The sequence below is a fragment of the Phytophthora sojae genome (assembly GCF_000149755.1).
Source record: "Phytophthora sojae unplaced genomic scaffold PHYSOscaffold_7, whole genome shotgun sequence".
NCBI lineage: Eukaryota > Oomycota > Peronosporomycetes > Peronosporales > Peronosporaceae > Phytophthora > Phytophthora sojae.
The window spans coordinates 3,133,248-3,151,853 of record NW_009258121.1 but is presented as its reverse complement, the minus strand read 5'-3'; the positions used below and the strand labels follow the sequence as shown (position 1 = coordinate 3,151,853).

At 54.0% G+C, this 18,606-nt stretch overlaps 6 protein-coding genes across 6 annotated transcripts; 3 read left to right on the top strand and 3 right to left on the bottom strand.

Annotated features, from left to right (window-relative positions):
- Positions 1-5,112: 5,112 nt before the first annotated feature.
- Positions 5,113-5,370, top strand: PHYSODRAFT_456576 (hypothetical protein; the record flags this gene model as incomplete). The annotated part of the gene is made up of 1 exon (XM_009534488.1): positions 5,113-5,370. A coding segment is annotated over one exon (258 nt), but the record flags the coding sequence as incomplete, so codon positions are not given.
- Positions 5,371-6,639: 1,269 nt separating this feature from the next.
- PHYSODRAFT_460021 (hypothetical protein) lies at positions 6,640-6,888 on the bottom strand (the record flags this gene model as incomplete). The annotated part of the gene is made up of 1 exon (XM_009534487.1): positions 6,640-6,888. A coding segment is annotated over one exon (249 nt), but the record flags the coding sequence as incomplete, so codon positions are not given.
- Positions 6,889-8,143: 1,255 nt separating this feature from the next.
- PHYSODRAFT_317518 (hypothetical protein) lies at positions 8,144-10,153 on the top strand (the record flags this gene model as incomplete). The annotated part of the gene is made up of 1 exon (XM_009534486.1): positions 8,144-10,153. The coding sequence occupies one exon, from the start codon at positions 8,144-8,146 to the stop codon at positions 10,151-10,153; it is 2,010 nt and encodes a 669-aa protein (XP_009532781.1).
- A 2,529-nt stretch (positions 10,154-12,682) lies between these two features.
- On the bottom strand, positions 12,683-13,255 carry PHYSODRAFT_518094 (hypothetical protein; the record flags this gene model as incomplete). Its single annotated transcript, XM_009534485.1, has 1 exon — positions 12,683-13,255. The coding sequence occupies one exon, from the start codon at positions 13,253-13,255 to the stop codon at positions 12,683-12,685; it is 573 nt and encodes a 190-aa protein (XP_009532780.1).
- Positions 13,256-15,210: 1,955 nt separating this feature from the next.
- PHYSODRAFT_515836 (hypothetical protein) lies at positions 15,211-15,783 on the top strand (the record flags this gene model as incomplete). The annotated part of the gene is made up of 1 exon (XM_009534484.1): positions 15,211-15,783. The coding sequence occupies one exon, from the start codon at positions 15,211-15,213 to the stop codon at positions 15,781-15,783; it is 573 nt and encodes a 190-aa protein (XP_009532779.1).
- A 644-nt stretch (positions 15,784-16,427) lies between these two features.
- On the bottom strand, positions 16,428-17,911 carry PHYSODRAFT_517498 (hypothetical protein; the record flags this gene model as incomplete). Its single annotated transcript, XM_009534483.1, has 2 exons — positions 16,428-17,457; positions 17,481-17,911. The coding sequence occupies 2 exons, from the start codon at positions 17,909-17,911 to the stop codon at positions 16,428-16,430; spliced, it is 1,461 nt and encodes a 486-aa protein (XP_009532778.1).
- Between the last annotated feature and the right edge of the window lie 695 nt (positions 17,912-18,606).

Genomic DNA, 18,606 nt, shown 5'->3' with positions numbered 1-18,606 from the left:
ATCATGGTGCGGCAAGATCCGGGGTAGTTCTGGGTTGCCGTCGCAATGGTAGAATGCGCTGGTAGACATTTGGGAAGAGGGCCGCTAGCTTGGAGCGCAATTCCCAGCGCATATTAAGATCGCACCCAAGAAGTTTACTCATTGAGAAGACTCGTTGAAATGTGGACACCACTGAGAGTGGCGTCGTAGACATGCTTCTCAGAACCATGCATGTAAACCTGCGGCTTGACCACACACGAACCGCACGAAGCAAGCGGCGGTGACCGAAATGATATCAAATCGTTTGTTTCCACAGCTTTGCACTGGTGCCTATTGTCCACTTGCTTGAAAACGCAGCGTTGGTTCACACTTCCGTTGAACTTTGAGCAGCAACGAGTCTGCCTGCATCATAGTCCAGTGAAGAGCGCGCACGTTGTCCTCGCAGCATCCTAGGCGGCGTGGCCATCGATTCCTCTGTCCAGTGGCTTCCCTTTGGTCAATGCTCTGCACTTGGTCAATACTTAGTAATATTCACACCTTTGTTCACCTGAGCTCTAACCGGAGCCTCAGAACGACCGTCGGATGTAGTGCCCCCAGGAATAGCGCGTTGGAGAATGCCTCCACATCCTATTTCAGACGACTCTGACCTGCTCATGTTACTTTTACTTTGTGGAATCCATTCGCACGCGTCCTATTTTCTGACGTGAGGTGGTGTTGCTGATGGGCCCGAGCCCGCGTAGGAGTCCGCTGCGTGTTGATCGTCTCGTGGTCAAGCTTTGCGAAGAAGTGCTTCACGGAAGTAGTCCCACAAGTCAACAGCAGCAACAGGAGACTGGCAGCGACACGGTGCATGCAGTTCAGACACCGTGTACGGTAATGCCTGACCAAAACACACAGTTCTTTTCGCTGTTGTTCTCGCTGACGATGTTAGTGGTGTTGTTTTCAATTGCAGCAGCCCACTATTGCCGAGTGAAGAAGACTCTCAAGTGTCAAGAGTTATATGACTGACTGATGGAATGGATAGCGCGCCTGTGTCCTGCTACACTGTTATGCAGAAGACTTTTGCCATCCCGCGGAAACTGTCAACATGACGAGGCACACTGGGGTTCCTGCTGTTTGGGCTTCCGCCTTTGAGACTCCGATCGCTGCATCCATGCCAGTCTACACCTCCGGAGCTTGAATCTCCCTGTTCAAAACACAATTGAGTACGCGCAATGGAGCATCACGAAAGAAGACGCGATTCGAACGACACTACTGCAGCTTACGTGACCCCAACGAAGTAATCACATCGCACAAGCTTATGTCGCCCTGAAAACGGCAATCCTATTGCTGCCACAGCGAGACCCTTAGGTTTTTGGAGTTTGCTTATCGCTGCCCATTTCCCGCCTTTGATACACTTTAGCTGGTTCGGATGTAACGCGGCCATTCTAGGATTGGGGTATTAGCCGCTTGGCTTGGACTTTCTCGACGACAGCAGCGATTTTTTTTATTTTTTTCCGGCTCAAGTGTCCAATTGGTGTCTGCCCGTGGACATTCATGACGATTTCATTTTTCCTGTAGTCGAGACCAAGGAACCTACTGCTCTTGGTCACTAATTCACGAAGAGGGGAAAACAGGTCAATCCTAACAGTTGGTCACGGGTATGATGGTCAAATAGGTCACACATCAGGACGCTAGGTCACGTGACCAAACTTAACAGGTCACACCCATTGATGCAGACGGTAAGATGCGCGCCCGCCCGCATGAGAATGAGAGCAAAATGCATACTTAAGTATGCAGCTTCGAAGCGGACGATGGTCCACCTCTCTTCAGCCTGAAGAATTCAGACATCATTCAAGTTTCTCAGTACACACGACACCTCTCTCAATGCTTTTGTACTCTGTCAGTGCGGTTTCCTACAGGACACGACGTGCTGCACCGTGAGTTGCTGCTGTGTTACAGTAGAAGCTGGCTAAGTGCTGCACTGTGGGCTGCCGATCATCTTGCACAGCGTGCTTGCTACTAGCAAAAGTACCATGTTGCGCTGCAAGTCCTTACCATGCTAAAATGTGTGCTTCCTACCATTTACACTGCAAGAGACCGCCTACCATGCATGTTGCACGGGCAGTAGTTACATTGCTAAACAGTGAGCTGCTACCACGCGTGTGTGATGCTCGTAGTATGAGCGCAGATCGCAATACCCTAGATAGAAGAGGTGGTGCTACCTACCATGTTGCAGTACGAGCACCGTACAAAGTCACCAACCCGTGCTTACGGGACTCCGCTCGCATTCAGCGCTTGAGCTCATGGACTCAACGTCACGTAGCGTTATCTCGACCTAGCCTTCAGTCTTGCTCGACGTGTGGGGCCCCGTAACCTCGCTCGAGGTCGAAGTCGAGTACCCCGCCGCCCGCTGTTCCTGGGATCACAGCGTTGCCGAAGGCCATGAGTATGCTGCACAGATTTGGCCGCACACTCGACTCGCCGTCTCGTTTCGTTTCAAGGTGCGGCGCATTGCAGTCATTTAGCCTAACTAACGGCCTAGCAAATGCCCGATCCTCTAGCGCTTACAATTCACTCTGCCTACCTTGCAAGGTGACAGCATATGCACACTTGCTACGGTGTTGCCAGTGAGAGTGAAGGTCCGCTGGTCGAGCGTCCAGCTTCGGCTTGGAGGGACGCGAGCACTCTTGTCCACCGCGACGGTAAGCGGCGACTCGGCCGTCTCGGAGGCATAACGACTGTATTTGTAGCGAAGAGTCAGAGCTGTAAGTAGGTTTAGGAACACTATTATAAAGGACCAGGGAGGCTAGCGCTCCGAGCAAACCAAAGCTCTGTTTAGCTTAAGAGGTTGATTTCAAAGTAATCTGTGTATGTGTTTCAGCTGACTCCTGCTAGTGCCTTCTGCTAGCGTCTTCTACCAAACCGACCCCTCTCTCTCTGTCGTTTGCATTGGTTTCGCTGTTCCTCCCTTTCCTACTGCCCGCTTGGTAGCGTCGCTCTGTAGAAGCCACCCGATGAGTGGGCTGGGCTCGCTTCTGTGAAAACCTCCACTACACTTATCATGTATTTGCCTACCATATTTCATACCCTGCTATATTTTGAGCCGCCTACCATACAGAATTGCACCTAGCTTTCATTCTACACAATAACGCAACTCAACGATTACAAAGTACACAGAGGCAACCGGCTCGTATAGTGCGACATGGTATTATAGCAATAGTACAAGTAGACTGTAGGGCTACACACCCTCCCATGAACAACTTCGTCGACACAGGGAACCCATTATGAAATTTCGACATCGTCTCCGGATTCTATTTCGTGCTTTGTAGCATTCACTTAGAAAATTTATACGCGCCCAGAAGTAGCTAACCCATCGCACCACAGCTCAGCACTCGAGCTTGACACTTCAACATGAGACGGCCCCCATCGCGTAATGTAGGTCACGAAAAGGTATTTCTCACGAATATGCGGCACCGCGCGTTGTTATCCATTGCGTCAGGCCGCCGACATTGTGGGGTCAGAGAAGAGCAAAGACTTATGAGAGCAGCCTACCATCGCCACTGATGACCCTGAATCCTGCTCTAGTGCTAGAGGCCGACGATGCCGAGATGGATCATAAAACAGCAGACTATCGTCCAGACGACTCTTTTGACCACGACAGCGCGGAATAATGGTGCGGAAGTCGCTCTCTGTCAGGAGCAGAATCGCTATAACGCATTTACTTAACAACCAAACCGTTTGCGAATTACATGTGACCTCATTCGCTTAGGTCACGTGACCAAAGTAAGGATTTGACCCGTGACCAAAATGTAGGATTGACCTAAAAATCCGGTTACCGCTAATTCATGGATAACGCTATACACCGACTTTGGGAACCAGCTGTGTCGGATCCGTCATTCGGTTACGTGTAATCCGAAGAAAGCTACCAGGCTGGGTGCTCTATTAGTGCCGCTACCTCAAGACCAAGGGATACTCAGCAGCGCTCGGTCCTAGCGTCATTTTGCTGTTGTGCTATCAACCGCTGAAGGCTATTTCTCCTAGAAGCAGCGCTCAGGAACTGCGAGGTCTACAGGCTCTATCCACTCCTCAGTCCGGTGTTCGCGCCCAACTGTGCCCCGACGGGCACTGCCGTTAGAAACGGCTAGATATCACACGCGAATGCATCTGAACAATGACGAAGGCTCCAAGCGATCAGCTCATGTTACAGCGAGGGTTTTGAGTCAATTTTCTCGAGATTTCGGAATGTTTGCTGAGTCGGTATTGCGGAGTGTTTCCAAGAGGAGAGCAGAGGCGGCAGATCCTCGACACAAGCTACGCCGCCTTGCTGACACCCGCTGTGGGAACCCTGCAGCGCAGCAGCTGCGTGCGACCCCAAGCAACGCCGGTCGGATGCCGTCGTAACGGCAAGATTGGGTCCAGTTTGGACCGTCGTCAGGAGGCCCACCATCGTCGTGCAAGATATGGAAGAAAAAGGCGATCTCCAGATTTTTCTGGTCGCAACGCTGCTCTCCGCTACGATGTCGGTAGGCTGCGCGTTAGCCTCTTGGAACGGCCGTAGAGAGCTATGGGCAGACTGCCGCTGCTTTTTTTTCTCTCTGAGAGGTCGCTGCCACCCCTAGAGGAGAAACTCCAGCGTTCGTGTTGATCTACATCTACACAGCGTCGGCGGAAGGCCTTGGCGATAGATAGGCCCTCTCTGTCTTCAACGGCTGGACCTTCAGCGAGGTATTTGCACTGCAAATCAGCCTGATGAGAGGCAGGTGGATTGACTCATCTGGGCCTTGGTCATGAGTTTACCGGGCAGCGCCGCTGCACTCATTTTCCTGCCTCGTACTAGTAGTATCTTCTATGGGATGCGTGCCTTTGATGCGGGTGATACAGACCCTCCTCGTGTTCCGAGCGGCTTTCGGGCGGTTGGCTTCATTTCAGAATTCGCCTCGCCGGACGCACACGACTCCAGTCCCCCCCGTTCTCATGGACCCAAATAAGCCTGCCGCAATGAGCAGAAGCCTCAGCGTCGACTGCTCTCTTCGACGACAAGCTCCTCATGGGCGAGAGAGCGGCGTCACTGGTCTCCTGTTGCCCCTCGACACTGAAGAATCCGTGGACGAGCAGCTAGGTATTTTACAAGAGAAACTGCTGCGGAGTCGGAGTGAAGGAAGCTCCGGAGCTACGAAATCGCCCCGCGTGCGTCTGCTCTACACCGACGAGAGGATCCGCGCTCAATTCTGCGCCAACGCCCAGCGCCTCCTCGATGCCGTACTGGAAGACCCTGATGCAAGATCCAAGAGCTCGCTGATCGCGCACAAGGCCCTCCGCAACCGGAAAATCACGAGTCGCCTACAAGAAGTGGACCCGCGAGACCCAGCGTTCGACGTCTCGGAATTTTTCGGTGTCGAGTGGCGAAGGAACGACATCGAGGTTAAAGCTGAGTAGCAGTTTGGTAAAAGATATTACTGCACGGCAGCTCAAGACCTCGGCCAGGTTAGAACGAATGCATGTACTTGAAGTAAGGTTTTTCATTTTCGTTTGTCGAGATTGTGTCATTCATGACACACACGTCATTCTGACGATACAAACATGTAAGCCGAGGCAAAATTCGAGATGACGCAGCATCGCCATTTTGCCCTGAGCTATTACGGGTACCACATGAAAATAAATGAGTGCTCTTCTTCGCTTGATTTTGCAAACCCACTTTGCTACAGGAACAAGAGGATTTTAGGTTTTTGTAGGCCAGCCTGGTTCAGCAGCGTTAACAGCTCGAGCCACTTTTCAACAATTATATCTTGTGCATGAAGCTATAGTCTTGAGATTCGTACGTGTTCCCAGCCGCAACCTTATCACGATGCCAGTCGATGGAACAGAGTTTGTACCCAGCGAGACCAGCGTCAGCACGTTTTTGGGATGGACGACGGCGAAGCTGAGACCACGCTCTCGACGGCTTAGGACCTGACAGACTGCGTGCGGACCCACATGAGAGTTTTTTTTTTGAGAATCCTGCCCTATATCCGGGTTGAAATCGGCCATGTCTCCGCGACGGTGCCCTTTGTTGCACGGCGTTGGCGATGGCAACCTCCAGCCCGTCCTCGAGCAGACACCCACCATACGCTTGTGCTCTTGCGTGTCAGTTTACGCAAAACTGGCTTACTTCAGTCAAGTTGCTGCGTGCTGAGTTTTAGGCGAGAACTTCTTGGTTGCTTCCTGAGCTCGATTTGCTTTTTTTCACTGAAGAGCAAGAATCCCCGCAGTGCACTCACTCACTTCAATCTCAGCATGACGACTGGAGCCCATTGTAGTTAGCTGATCAATAAGGATACACGTACGAGCCACCACCAAGTGTCTGGAAGAAAATCAAAAACAAAGGACAATGTATCAGAGGCAGATTTGACAGACGCCGGCGCGTCAAGCTAGCGTAAAGGGGACGTAGACCTGAAGTTATGTCAGCGAATACTCGGCTGCTTCTCCAAGTTCTAGCGCTGCATGAAGCACAGCAAGACACGAGTTGAAGTTGTTCATCGCATCCTACAGTGAGGAGCAGATAATGCGTAAAACGTTGCGAGCGATAGACTCAACAGGAATTGGGAACGGCAGACTCAACACGAATCGCATAACCTACACGTTCTTCTTTTTCTTGTATTGACGACATCTGCGCAGCACCATACTTCCTCAGTCATCAGTCAAGCTGTAGCTACGCTGCCACTTAATACCGAAAAACGCAGAGACATCGGACGTTGGGTCATGGAGGTCGATTTCTTCGGTGCGGCTCATAATGTTGCGGTACCGAAGCGCCTTGCGCGCAAGCTGACCACTCGTGGAGTCGGCCAGCGGGTCCTTCAGCGCTGTTTGCAAAAGATACTGCGCATTGGAGCAAAAGCGTTGACGCACAGCCTCATCAATGTAGAGCAGACGTACACGGGGCCTTGCTCGCGATACGTGGGGAGTGGTAGCGCCTCGGTATGTTTCGTCGCCAACGGAGTTGAAGTCGTCCAGCTCCAGAGGCAAAAGGAGGTTGCTATCAGCTGATTCGTGCTGGAAGTGGGAGGAGACGACATTTTCGACGAGGCTCTCTTGCTGGTCGGCTCGCGAGTCCCATGCTGGCACTGGAACCGATGGCGCAGGAGTCATACTGAAGCACTCGGAGGAGCTTGTGTGGCCTGCGCTGCAAATTGAGAAATGTCGGGTCCTGGAGCACTAACGATCGTCGTAGAACGACCGACGGCTGTGCCTCCGCGAATAACCGTGCAGGGAGTTACTGCTCGCATTTGACGATCCTATTTGCTATATCTGTATCGTCATGTCTGTCTGTGACGGAATGACAATAAAAAATATATCGAGCAAGGCTGTATGCAAGCAGGTGACGCCCTTCTCGGATCAAGCCAAAGATCAGGGGGGGGGGCAAGTCTTCGCCGTTGAGTATGGACAACCAAAGCGATGGGACGCCGCCAGCCCAATGGAGTGAGTTGTTCATCCGTTGAATCGTACGTTGAAGAGCACGACTTGACTCAATCGCAGCTCTTGACGATAAGAAGGCGAAACGACCGGAGTCGCGGACTTCTAAGGAATTATCGACTTTTGCTACCCTCCCACCGTCCCATTGGGGGTAGCCTTTCGGAGCCACCTCTCAAGCCGCCGCGCTCCTCCGATGATCTGCGCGCGGCTCTCAAGGCGCCTCCTCAAGGCCGGGCTAAGCTTTCGAATGTACTGCTCTTCGCCCCACCTCGCACGACTTCCTTAGAAAGACGCAGTTCGGCCTGCTTCATCTCAGCTGATGCAGGCGTCTGGGCGTTTTGCACGCATAAAGCTCGCGCCACGGCACCAAACAACCTTCTGCAACGCACTAGCGGTAGGAGCTCAATCGGGTTGCTATTATAAGTGGTTAGCGATCTTCAAGCCCCGACCACTTCAACTTTGATGAGTCTCGATGGAGTTGTACCATGAGGCTTACTGTGGTGAAGAAGACTGATCAGGTCGAGCTGGTTTAACAAGGAGAGGTGGCACTCCCTGATGGCCCCTCTCCACCGGAATGGATAGAGGTTCAAGGCGACGGGTGTCACGACCTTCTTCTAGTTTGCATGCATACACGCGCTTCCGTTCTCCACCATAGGCTCGAGGCTCTCATTTCCGAACGTGCTAACAAGTGCTCAAGCTCCTCATCCTCGGACCAGTTTTCAAGACGGACGCAATGCTGCTGCGCTGGCTGCTGCTCCTGCTGCTAAGTGTGGTCTTCACCCGGCCTGCTGCCTCGTACAACATCGGCGTTGGTAAGAGCGATATCACTGGGCCTGCCGCCGAGGTCATCATGATGGGATTCGCCAGCACGGACGAAAGGGACGCTGGAATTCTCAGTCGCCTCTACGCCAGAGCCTTCCTCATTCAAGACCCCGACACCAGCAGCCGCGTCATGTTCGTCCACTGCGACCTGCACTCCGTCATGCAGCTGGTGCACCAAGAAGTCCTCGCCCAGCTCGCCACCAAGTACAGCGGCGTCTACACCGAGCAGAACGTCGTTCTACACGCCACGCACACGCACGCTGGACCGGGAGGCACTGCCGGCTACTTCCTTTACGACGTGTCCATCCTCGGGTACATCAGCGAGAACTTCGACAAGATCGTGGGCGGCATCTTGGACGCCATCGACCAGGCGCACAACTCGGTGGCGAGCGGCACGATCCGCTGGAACAAGGGCGAGGTGACGAAAGGCGGCAAGAACCGCTCTCCTGATGCATACATGGCCAATCCGGAGTCGGAGCGAGCCAAGTACTCGAGCAACATCGACACGACGATGCGCGCGCTCCACTTCTACAGCAGCGCTGGCAAGCTCCGCGGCGTCTTGGCCTTCTACCCCGTCCACCCAACCAGTCTCACCGCAGCCAACCTGCTCATCAGTGGCGACAACAAGGGATACGCAGAGTTTCTGCTCGAGGACGAGTTAGACAACGTCGTGGTGGGCATCGGCATCGCCAACGCCGGAGACGTGAGCCCCAACCTGATCGACAACGGAGACGGCACCTTCAGCGGCGAAGGGAACACCACGATCGAGTCCGCTGAGATCATGGGCAAGCGGCAGTATGACACGCTGTTGACGCTCATCAAGGGCGACTCTGAACTCATCAAGGGCTCCGCTGTGGCTAAACTCTCCTACGTTGATTTCTCCAACGTCACACTGGACGGCGTGAAAGCCACCACAGCCGACCCCTACGCCAACAGAACTTGCCCCGCCGTCGTGGGACAGAACTTTGCTGCTGGTACCGAAGACGGACGCGCGCTTAGTATGTTCACGGAGGGCAACCTCAAGGCCAACGTGCTCTTCAAGACCATAGGCGACGTCATCAAGGAGACGCCGCAGTGGGTGCAGGACTGCCAGAACGGCAACAAGGTGCCGCTGTTGGCTGTCGGCCTCATGGAGCCCGTGCCTTGGGTGCCCAACATTCTGCCGGTGCAGGTCGTCAAGATCGGCCAGTTCGCTATCGCCGTCACCAACTTCGAGGTCACGACCATGGCCGGCAGACGTATCCGAGACACCGTCAAGACGGCGCTGGCCGGGGCTGGAGTGACCGAGGTCGAGCTCGCTTCAGTCAGCAACGCCTACGCGCAGTACATGACCACCAAGGAAGAATACCTCACACAGAACTACGAGGGCGCGTCGACGCTCTTCGGGCCCAACCAGTTGGCCGCGGTGCAGCAGGAATTGGCTCGCGTGGCGAAGTCGGCGGCCGACCCGTCCGTGCCGTTGGACGTGGGGCCCACACCACTGCAGATCGACCGCAGCTCGCTCATCACGCTGCAGACGGGTGTGGTGTTTGACTCGTCCCCTCTGCTTTACTCTTTCAGCTACGTGCGCACGCAGCCCGCCAGCACCTACGCTGTCGGTAGTGTGGCTTCAGCAGTGTTCGCCGGCGCGCACCCGAAGAATGCGTTGACCCTGGTCTCGTCCTTCTGTGATGTCGAGAAACTTGGCTCCAGTGGCGCGTACTCCACCGTGCTGACCGACGCGCACTGGGACCTGCGCTACCACTGGGAGCGCTTCCTCATCGCTGAGAGCAAGAACACGTGCGAGTGGAACACCCGCAAGGGCGGGCGCACGAGCGTCGCCGGCACCTACCGCTTCGTGCACCGCGGGTACTCGAAGAGCTTGCTGGGCGCGCTCACGGCGTATACGGCCACGTCCAACACGTTCACCGTGACTGCGTGATATGGAGAGCCTTGCACACGTCCTTGAACATGCCCTTGTTTGCTGTCCGTGAGCTTTGATTGGTTGCTTGCTTCAACTGGATAGCAAGGCGCTTTGTCCGTGCTCAGTTTGCCTCGCCCAACATTGAACTACCTTCAACTGTCCGACTTAGTAGTAACTAGAGGCTCACCAAAAGGATTGTAGGAGAGGGGCTGTTCGAAGTGCACGTTGTACTCTATCGAAGTACGACATGTACTTGGAGTACGTCTCGGGGCTCTAGTACTTCAGGCAATGGGTATCCGTCTCGGGGCTCGAGCACCAGGGATCGGACAATATATACTTCCTCCGGTTGGAAATGATCACCGGAAGTCATTATGATAGGTCGGCAGTTTTTCTGGGACGGCCGAATCTTATACACGACAAATACTAATTTATAAAGTGTACTTTGAGTTCAAAGAAGGAGAAAGGTATCTACTTCGAAGTACTTTTCATTTAAAGAACAGTGCACTACCACGGTTTGAAGATTGGAGTAACGCAAGTGCGGCGTCATACAGCTCTCTACTGCACGATAGACTTACCTGTAGCTCATTCGCACGTCGGAGTTTGGCCTTCCCCAAGTGTGGAAGCTTGTAGAGATTGCCGCCAGCCTCCTCCAAGATTGCCCGCATGCACGCCTGTAGCGTAAGAAAGATGTTGTCCACAGTGTCGGGTTTGAGCTCCCGAATGCGTCCTCAACCGACGCTATAAGCGCATCGATGCCCTTCCTTGGTAGACGGTGTTGAATGCTCTGCATTGAAGCAAAAACTCCCAAGTCAAGGCAATTGAGCTCGGGTGAGTTGGCTGCTTGGCATAACAGCCTGATGTTCCACCCTCCTTCTGTGCCCGCTGCGACAACGTCCGGATCGGTTGGCGACACGTGCGGCTTCGCATTATCTTGTTGCACGAAGATGAACTGGCACGGTCCTTCCTTGGCCACTTCGACTTGATAGCTGGGAACACCTTGGTGATCAGATAGTCCTTGTAGACATTTCGATCGACGGTATCAAGATTGCGTGTGCAAATTTCCCCCTTGGCTCTATTCTTGCTTTTACGCTGTGCCTTATACTTCTCCGTGAAAGACATGAGCCCCACCTTGCCACCCCATCTCTGCTTACGGTGTGGATCGTACCTACACAGAAATTTCATTCACAGTGTCAAAGGTTATCCACAGTATAAAATTATAAAAATATAGAGACTTACCGAGGGCGTGCGAGTGCTGCCAGGAACATGGTCTTGGGTATGAAGCGCTTGCTCTTCCAGGCTCGTGGAGGCATCTCTTCACCGTCAAATACAAGGTAGGAACGTCTGTTGCGGTCTGCGTAGAACCACGTCTCATCGACGTGGACCACGTTGTGCATCGACTCGAAGCGTAACGTCTTGTCGTCGATGAACGACAGCGCATGTTCGACACGGTCCAGCTTGTTCTCGGGGGTCAGCGCCGGCTTGATAAACGTCGTACGACGCCGTACCATGCCTTCCTTCACAGCTTGTCGTACTAGGTGCCGGGAGAGCCCTGAAGCAGCCGCAACGCGCCTCTCAACTGCCCTATCCTCCACAGGAACACTCGCCAGCTTCGTCCGCACTTCATCTCGATTCTTACGCTTCCTGCCGCTGTTCTGCTTGATCCGGCTAGCCCAGAGGAGCTCGTCGATGATGCCTCTGCGCTCCATGTCCACCAGGTTGGCCTTCGTCATGTTTTCGCGACTCTAAACAAAGTACGGGGGTGCCCTCTTGATATCGGCTTGCTACTTGGAGCGGTAAAATGAAAATGACGTGGGCTACAGGGACCCGATCGAGATGAAATCGGTGGCTATGGAAAGCGGAGATCAAGAGCTTGCTTTTTGTCCAATCCGCAGCTTTATACAGCACGTAGTGGTGGAGTTATTGGTTAAAATGTCTGTTTCCGGTGATCATTTCCAACCAGAGGAAGTATTTGATATTGATTGTCGGCGAGGCAGTCATCACAATCAATATTGTACCAATATCAATATTTACCCCAATATATTGCCATACTTGCCTTTAGTATGGCGATATATTGTACTGTACTAGAGTATATGAGACGACGGCAAACAAAATGTTACTTATCAACCTAAGTACGAATCGCGATTTAGGCGCATAATTGGAAAGAGGGATGTCTCCTCTTTCGTTTGAGTCCCTCCCGAGCTTCTGGTATGAAGAAACGACCGAGAACGAGACCGTAAAAAAAAAAATCCGACTTCAACCCCGAAAAGGATATTTTTTTTGATGAACTGGTGTAAAATTAGTCAGCGAATCCGACAATGTTGTCCGTTTTAGCTAATTCGAAGCCTAACAGTGTTAGAATCTCACTTTTGTGCCGTCACTTCAAATCACCAGGGGTATATTTTTGATTTTTTTTAGAAAATTTGATATCTGGATGTAAGTAACATTTTGAATGAACTGTAGACATAAGTATCATAATGATCGACTACAACCTTGGGCTGCCTATTCTTGCTCAGCAGGCAGATCCGCAGTAGCTTTGTGCTTTTTGTTCTATTGCGTCTTCTTTGCTGCAGTAGCCCTCTTCTTTGCTGGGTTCTTTTTCGTCGCAACAGCCTCCGTGATACCACGCTGGTCTTGGTTAGCCTTAGCCGCCACGGCCATTGCCGCGCGATGCTCACGTCGTGCTTGTTTCCGTGACTTGGCATCTTCTCCTTCCTGCTCGCTAGGCTTGGTGTAGAGGGGATCGCTCTGAAATTCAGCAGGAACGTAGGGCCTGATGTTGTGGTACATCTGCGCAATTTTCTCGGTGTTGCGGATAGGAGGGGACAGCGTCTCGATATGGTCCGTCATCATCCGCTGCACCTTCTCCTTCGTGGTGAAGATCCCGTCAATTTGACGGCTCAAACTAATCTCTACAGGTTCGCTCTCGGGGCCTTTCTTGCAGACAACGACGCCTGGCTGCGATGCGTCCATCGTGAAAATCTGGAACTTCTGGATGCCGTCAAGTCGTTTGTACAATTCGGTGAGAATAGGTTTGTAGGACTTGAGCGCTGAGCTTCCGCGAGGCAGATGCACCGTGATTGAGCTCTTGGACGCCGAACTAACAGCCTCTACGAGCTGCATGCGTGTTGAGCCGGTTACCGTGCGCCTTGATCGACATGTTACCTTCTCGGATGCGCATCTTGTAGCGCTGCAAGGTAATGGGGACTACTCCATAGCAGAGCGCGAAAGTGGGTCGGCACACATGACCTACGTAGGGGAGGATGTACGGAAACTTCTCACGGTCACCCCGTCCTCTCTTACGCTCAACCGTGGGGGTCTGCATCAACAAAGCCAGGAGCGTGTACAAGCTCGCGGTGCGCTCTTGCTTCGTCATCTGGTCCAGCGAGCACAGCAAGAACTCCAACTCACGAGCCTTGCCCTTGACGCACTCGTTCTCACACGCGTCCGCATGAATCACCTCAGTCACACGGGCTCGAGGACTCGCGTCATTCAAAAAGATACTAATATCCTCTTCATCTTCGGCTTCACTGCTCGCGCTCTCTGCTGTGAGCGGTTCCTCGTCGTCGCTGGGTGACGCCTCCGAATCAGGCGTAAAGTCGTCGTCGCTGCTGTCCTCGTCCACCTCACTCTCACTGGTAGCAGTGGGATCGACGCCAGAGACAGAATCGTCGGCAGAATCAGGCTCTTCGTCTGCTTCGCGACGCCGAGCAGCAAGGGGTGCCGTGGCCGACAGAGTCAGCGCCGTGGAGGGGGACGTTGTGGCCGGCGGAGTCAGCGCCTGGGAGGCGACGTCGCGGCTGGCAGAATCGGAGCCGTGGCTGGCGGGCTTGGCGCCGAGGTGGCCGGTGGCGAGGCTGAGAGAGGCAGCGCTGGAGGTTGCGCAGGCTGCGCAGTTGGCGCTGCAGCGCCCGAGGTCGGTGCTGTCGGCGTCGTGGGTGGTGTCTGCATGGCTGTAGGTAGTGGGCCGAGTGGCTTTTCGAAATGGTATCCACCCCCTTCAAAATTTTGAAAGTCAAAACTCCTCGCTTTCTCACGACTTCGTTTAGTTGCGATTTTGAACCTTAAAAGAGGCCAGGTTCAAAATCGCAACCTTAAAAGAGGCCAGGTTCAAAATCGCAACCTTAAAAGAGGCCAAGTTCAAAATCGCAACTAAACGAAGTCGTGAGAAAGCGAGGAGTTTTGATTTTCAAAATTTTGAAGGGGGTGGATACCATTTCGAAAAGCCACTCGGCCCACTACCTACAGCCATGCAGACACCACCCACGACGCCGACAGCACCGACCTCGGGCGCTGCAGCGCCAACTGCGCAGCCTGCGCAACCTCCAGCGCTGCCTCTCTCAGCCTCGCCACCGGCCACCTCGGCGCCAAGCCCGCCAGCCACGGCTCCGATTCTGCCAGCCGCGACGTCGCCTCCCAGGCGCTGACTCCGCCGGCCACAACGTCCCCCTCCACGGCGCTGACTCTGTCGGCCACGGCACCCCTTGCTGCTCGGCGTCGCGAAGCAGACGAAGAGCCTGATTCTGCCGACGATTCTGTCTCTGGCGTCGATCCCACTGCTACCAGTGAGAGTGAGGTGGACGAGGACAGCAGCGACGACGACTTTACGCCTGATTCGGAGGCGTCACCCAGCGACGACGAGGAACCGCTCACAGCAGAGAGCGCGAGCAGTGAAGCCGAAGATGAAGAGGATATTAGTATCTTTTTGAATGACGCGAGTCCTCGAGCCCGTGTGACTGAGGTGATTCATGCGGACGCGTGTGAGAACGAGTGCGTCAAGGGCAAGGCTCATGAGTTGGAGTTCTTGCTGTGCTCGCTGGACCAGATGACGAAGCAAGAGCGCACCGCGAGCTTGTACACGCTCCTGGCTGTGTTGATGCAGACCCCCACGGTTGAGCGTAAGAGAGGACGGGGTGACCGTGAGAAGTTTCCGTACATCCTCCCCTACGTAGGTCATGTGTGCCGACCCACTTTCGCGCTCTGCTATGGAGTAGTCCCCATTACCTTGCAGCGCTACAAGATGCGCATCCGAGAAGGTAACATGTCGATCAAGGCGCACGGTAACCGGCTCAACACGCATGCAGCTCGTAGAGGCTGTTAGTTCGGCGTCCAAGAGCTCAATCACGGTGCATCTGCCTCGCGGAAGCTCAGCGCTCAAGTCCTACAAACCTATTCTCACCGAATTGTACAAACGACTTGACGGCATCCAGAAGTTCCAGATTTTCACGATGGACGCATCGCAGCCAGGCGTCGTTGTCTGCAAGAAAGGCCCCGAGAGCGAACCTGTAGAGATTAGTTTGAGCCGTCAAATTGACGGGATCTTCACCACGAAGGAGAAGGTGCAGCGGATGATGACGGACCATATCGAGACGCTGTCCCCTCCTATCCGCAACACCGAGAAAATTGCGCAGATGTACCACAACATCAGGCCCTACGTTCCTGCTGAATTTCAGAGCGATCCCCTCTACACCAAGCCTAGCGAGCAGGAAGGAGAAGATGCCAAGTCACGGAAACAAGCACGACGTGAGCATCGCGCGGCAATGGCCGTGGCGGCTAAGGCTAACCAAGACCAGCGTGGTATCACGGAGGCTGTTGCGACGAAAAAGAACCCAGCAAAGAAGAGGGCTACTGCAGCAAAGAAGACGCAATAGAACAAAAAGCACAAAGCTACTGCGGATCTGCCTGCTGAGCAAGAATAGGCAGCCCAAGGTTGTAGTCGATCATTATGATACTTATGTCTACAGTTCATTCAAAATGTTACTTACATCCAGATATCAAATTTTCTAAAAAAAATCAAAAATATACCCCTGGTGATTTGAAGTGACGGCACAAAAGTGAGATTCTAACACTGTTAGGCTTCGAATTAGCTAAAACGGACAACATTGTCGGATTCGCTGACTAATTTTACACCAGTTCATCAAAAAAAATATCCTTTTCGGGGTTGAAGTCGGATTTTTTTTTTTACGGTCTCGTTCTCGGTCGTTTCTTCATACCAGAAGCTCGGGAGGGACTCAAACGAAAGAGGAGACATCCCTCTTTCCAATTATGCGCCTAAATCGCGATTCGTACTTAGGTTGATAAGTAACATTTTGTTTGCCGTCGTCTCATATAACGTTTTCAACTTCCGTCCGCAGCACCTGTGCAGGTACATAAGCAATCATAGCATTCGGGTGCATCGCGATGATAAGGCACAAATGGGGAAACCAAGCACGTGGTATTTGAGTAAGCTGTAGAGGCCGCATTGAGCCACGCCAGGCAGGCGTGAACCCCTCCGAATCGCTCGGTGTAGCCTCGTTCAGCGCTCAATCCGCGGTTTCGCCATTCGCGCCGCAAGTCGGGACCTCGTTGCATCTGTGTAACGCGTGTAACGCTGGTACACATCAGATCGCCATCGTCCATGTAGCATTACCACCGTGCTGTCGACTCCTGCCGCCAGCAGGGTTGTCGCTCCGCCGCTCCGGAGTGAGTGACACGGCACTCGAGACGCCTCGTTGCCGGTGGCCTTGGCAGCGGCCCGCAGTAACTTGGCCATGAGTTCAGCTGACAGCATCTTCGTCGTCGACAGACTGCACAGTGGATCGGTCGATTTGAGCCTGAGCTGAGACGCATTTTGGAGCAGCAGTGTGCCAGCCCAGACTGGGCAGAATCTTTGGTCACCAGATCTCCGTAGAACTCGTTGCATACCGTGTCCCTCTTGGTCATTCTTCTGCCCTCGAAACGTTACTTTAATGGAGCATGCTTGCCGAGCACTCTGCGTCTGGAGGCCGTTCGCGTCGCGGACTACGACATCTCTGACTTGCAGCGTGTACACCCTTCTGCGTCCCCGCACCAACAAATACTCTGCGCTTCGGAGTAGAAAAAAGAAGCCCAGCACCGCAGCCCCACCAATGACGCGGTGCTGGGCTTTGCTGAGGTCGAGGTTGTCAATGATCCACTTGAGCACTGGGCGCATGACGGGATCTCGGCGGGCTGGTGGCGGATTGGCCCGTCGTATTCCGGACAAAACCATAGCATGATGTGCGTCGAGCCGAGGGTCGAAGCCGGCGAAGACCCGATGATACCAGCGCACATGGCAGAGTTTAGACTGTATCGTGCTGGGGGATAGCCGCCCACGCCCACCGTTCCCGGACCAGCAATGAGCGGCGAATAAAGCCATGCATAGCGATTGGGCTCCGAAGTCGCGGGACGGCAGCCACCGTGACACACCGAGCTGTTTGCAAAACTGAGTCCATTGCCGCCAGGAACCTGCATACAGCCGGCGAGATGCTTCAGACAGGGACTTCTGCTGAAGGGCGAACAGTTCGCCAAGTAGATCTTCCGAATAGCTCGAGGCACGAGAACCTGCGACCAGCCTTCAGTTAGTACTTGCCACGTAGCCGAGTGCCTCTTGGTCCAAGCTCGCGACCCCGCATCCGCCATCGTGTTGCACGCACCGGGAAGATGCTGCGCGGAGACACGCAGTGACCATTGAGCTTCGACAGCTCCGAGAATCCGGTTAAGCTCCTGCGCGAGGGGACCGCGACTGCTAAGATGGTTGCACCAGGACACTGCTGCCCTATTGTCGATCCAGAACGTGATATGTGTCAGTCCCTCCGCCGATCGGGGACACCAATCGTGTCCCCAGCACAACACGGCCCAAACTGCACTGAGCTGCTCCCGCACGTTGATCGGAAAACGGCCCTCTTGAATCATCAACCGTTCGGTAGCGTCGAACTGGACCTGGATGAACTGCTTCTGGGCTGGGTGAAGGGCGCATACACCGCTGTCACTAGCATCCATCAGAATGTTCACGTCCGCGACTGGGGGTTGCGAGAAAAATCGCAACGGCATACCACGCAACCGGCCATGCTGTAAGATGTGGCCGAACCAATCCAGGTCGAGGTGAGCGTCCAACTCGAGCCGAATTTTGCCAACGCGCGGAGCCCTTCGGGGGAGTGAAGCCAAGCGCTGGAAGAACGGCTTCGCCGGCCGAATGCACGAGCAAACGTGCCGTAGTGACCCGAGGAGCTGCGAGAGCTCCGTGCGCGACACCGAGGACTTCTGTCGCATCGTGCGGATGCGCTGGAGAGCCTTCTCGATCTTGTCCTCAGGGATAGACACTGTCCGGCGCTCCGTGTCCCAGTAGAGCCCCAGGGCACGCGCCCGCGAGGCCCACGTCGTGAACTTCTTATGGTTAATAGACCGGGGGCCGAGAACAGCCAGCATGGCTAACCGAAGTGCACATTCACATAACTCCAAACGACGCCCGCGGTCTTCCTCAATCAAGACGTGGTCGTCAACCCACTCGAAGCAAAAAAATTGGTCCAGGTCTAAGTCACCAGGGTGGAGGCTGGAGGGGCATTCACGGCGCACCGGGAATGAGATCGCTGAGCCAAAGACGCCGTAGATAGCTGGGGAGCCAGTTCAGCCGAACGGAAGCGCGAGATCGATGACTGCCGCCTTCAGTGTGGGAAGTAGTCCAGCAAACTTGGCAC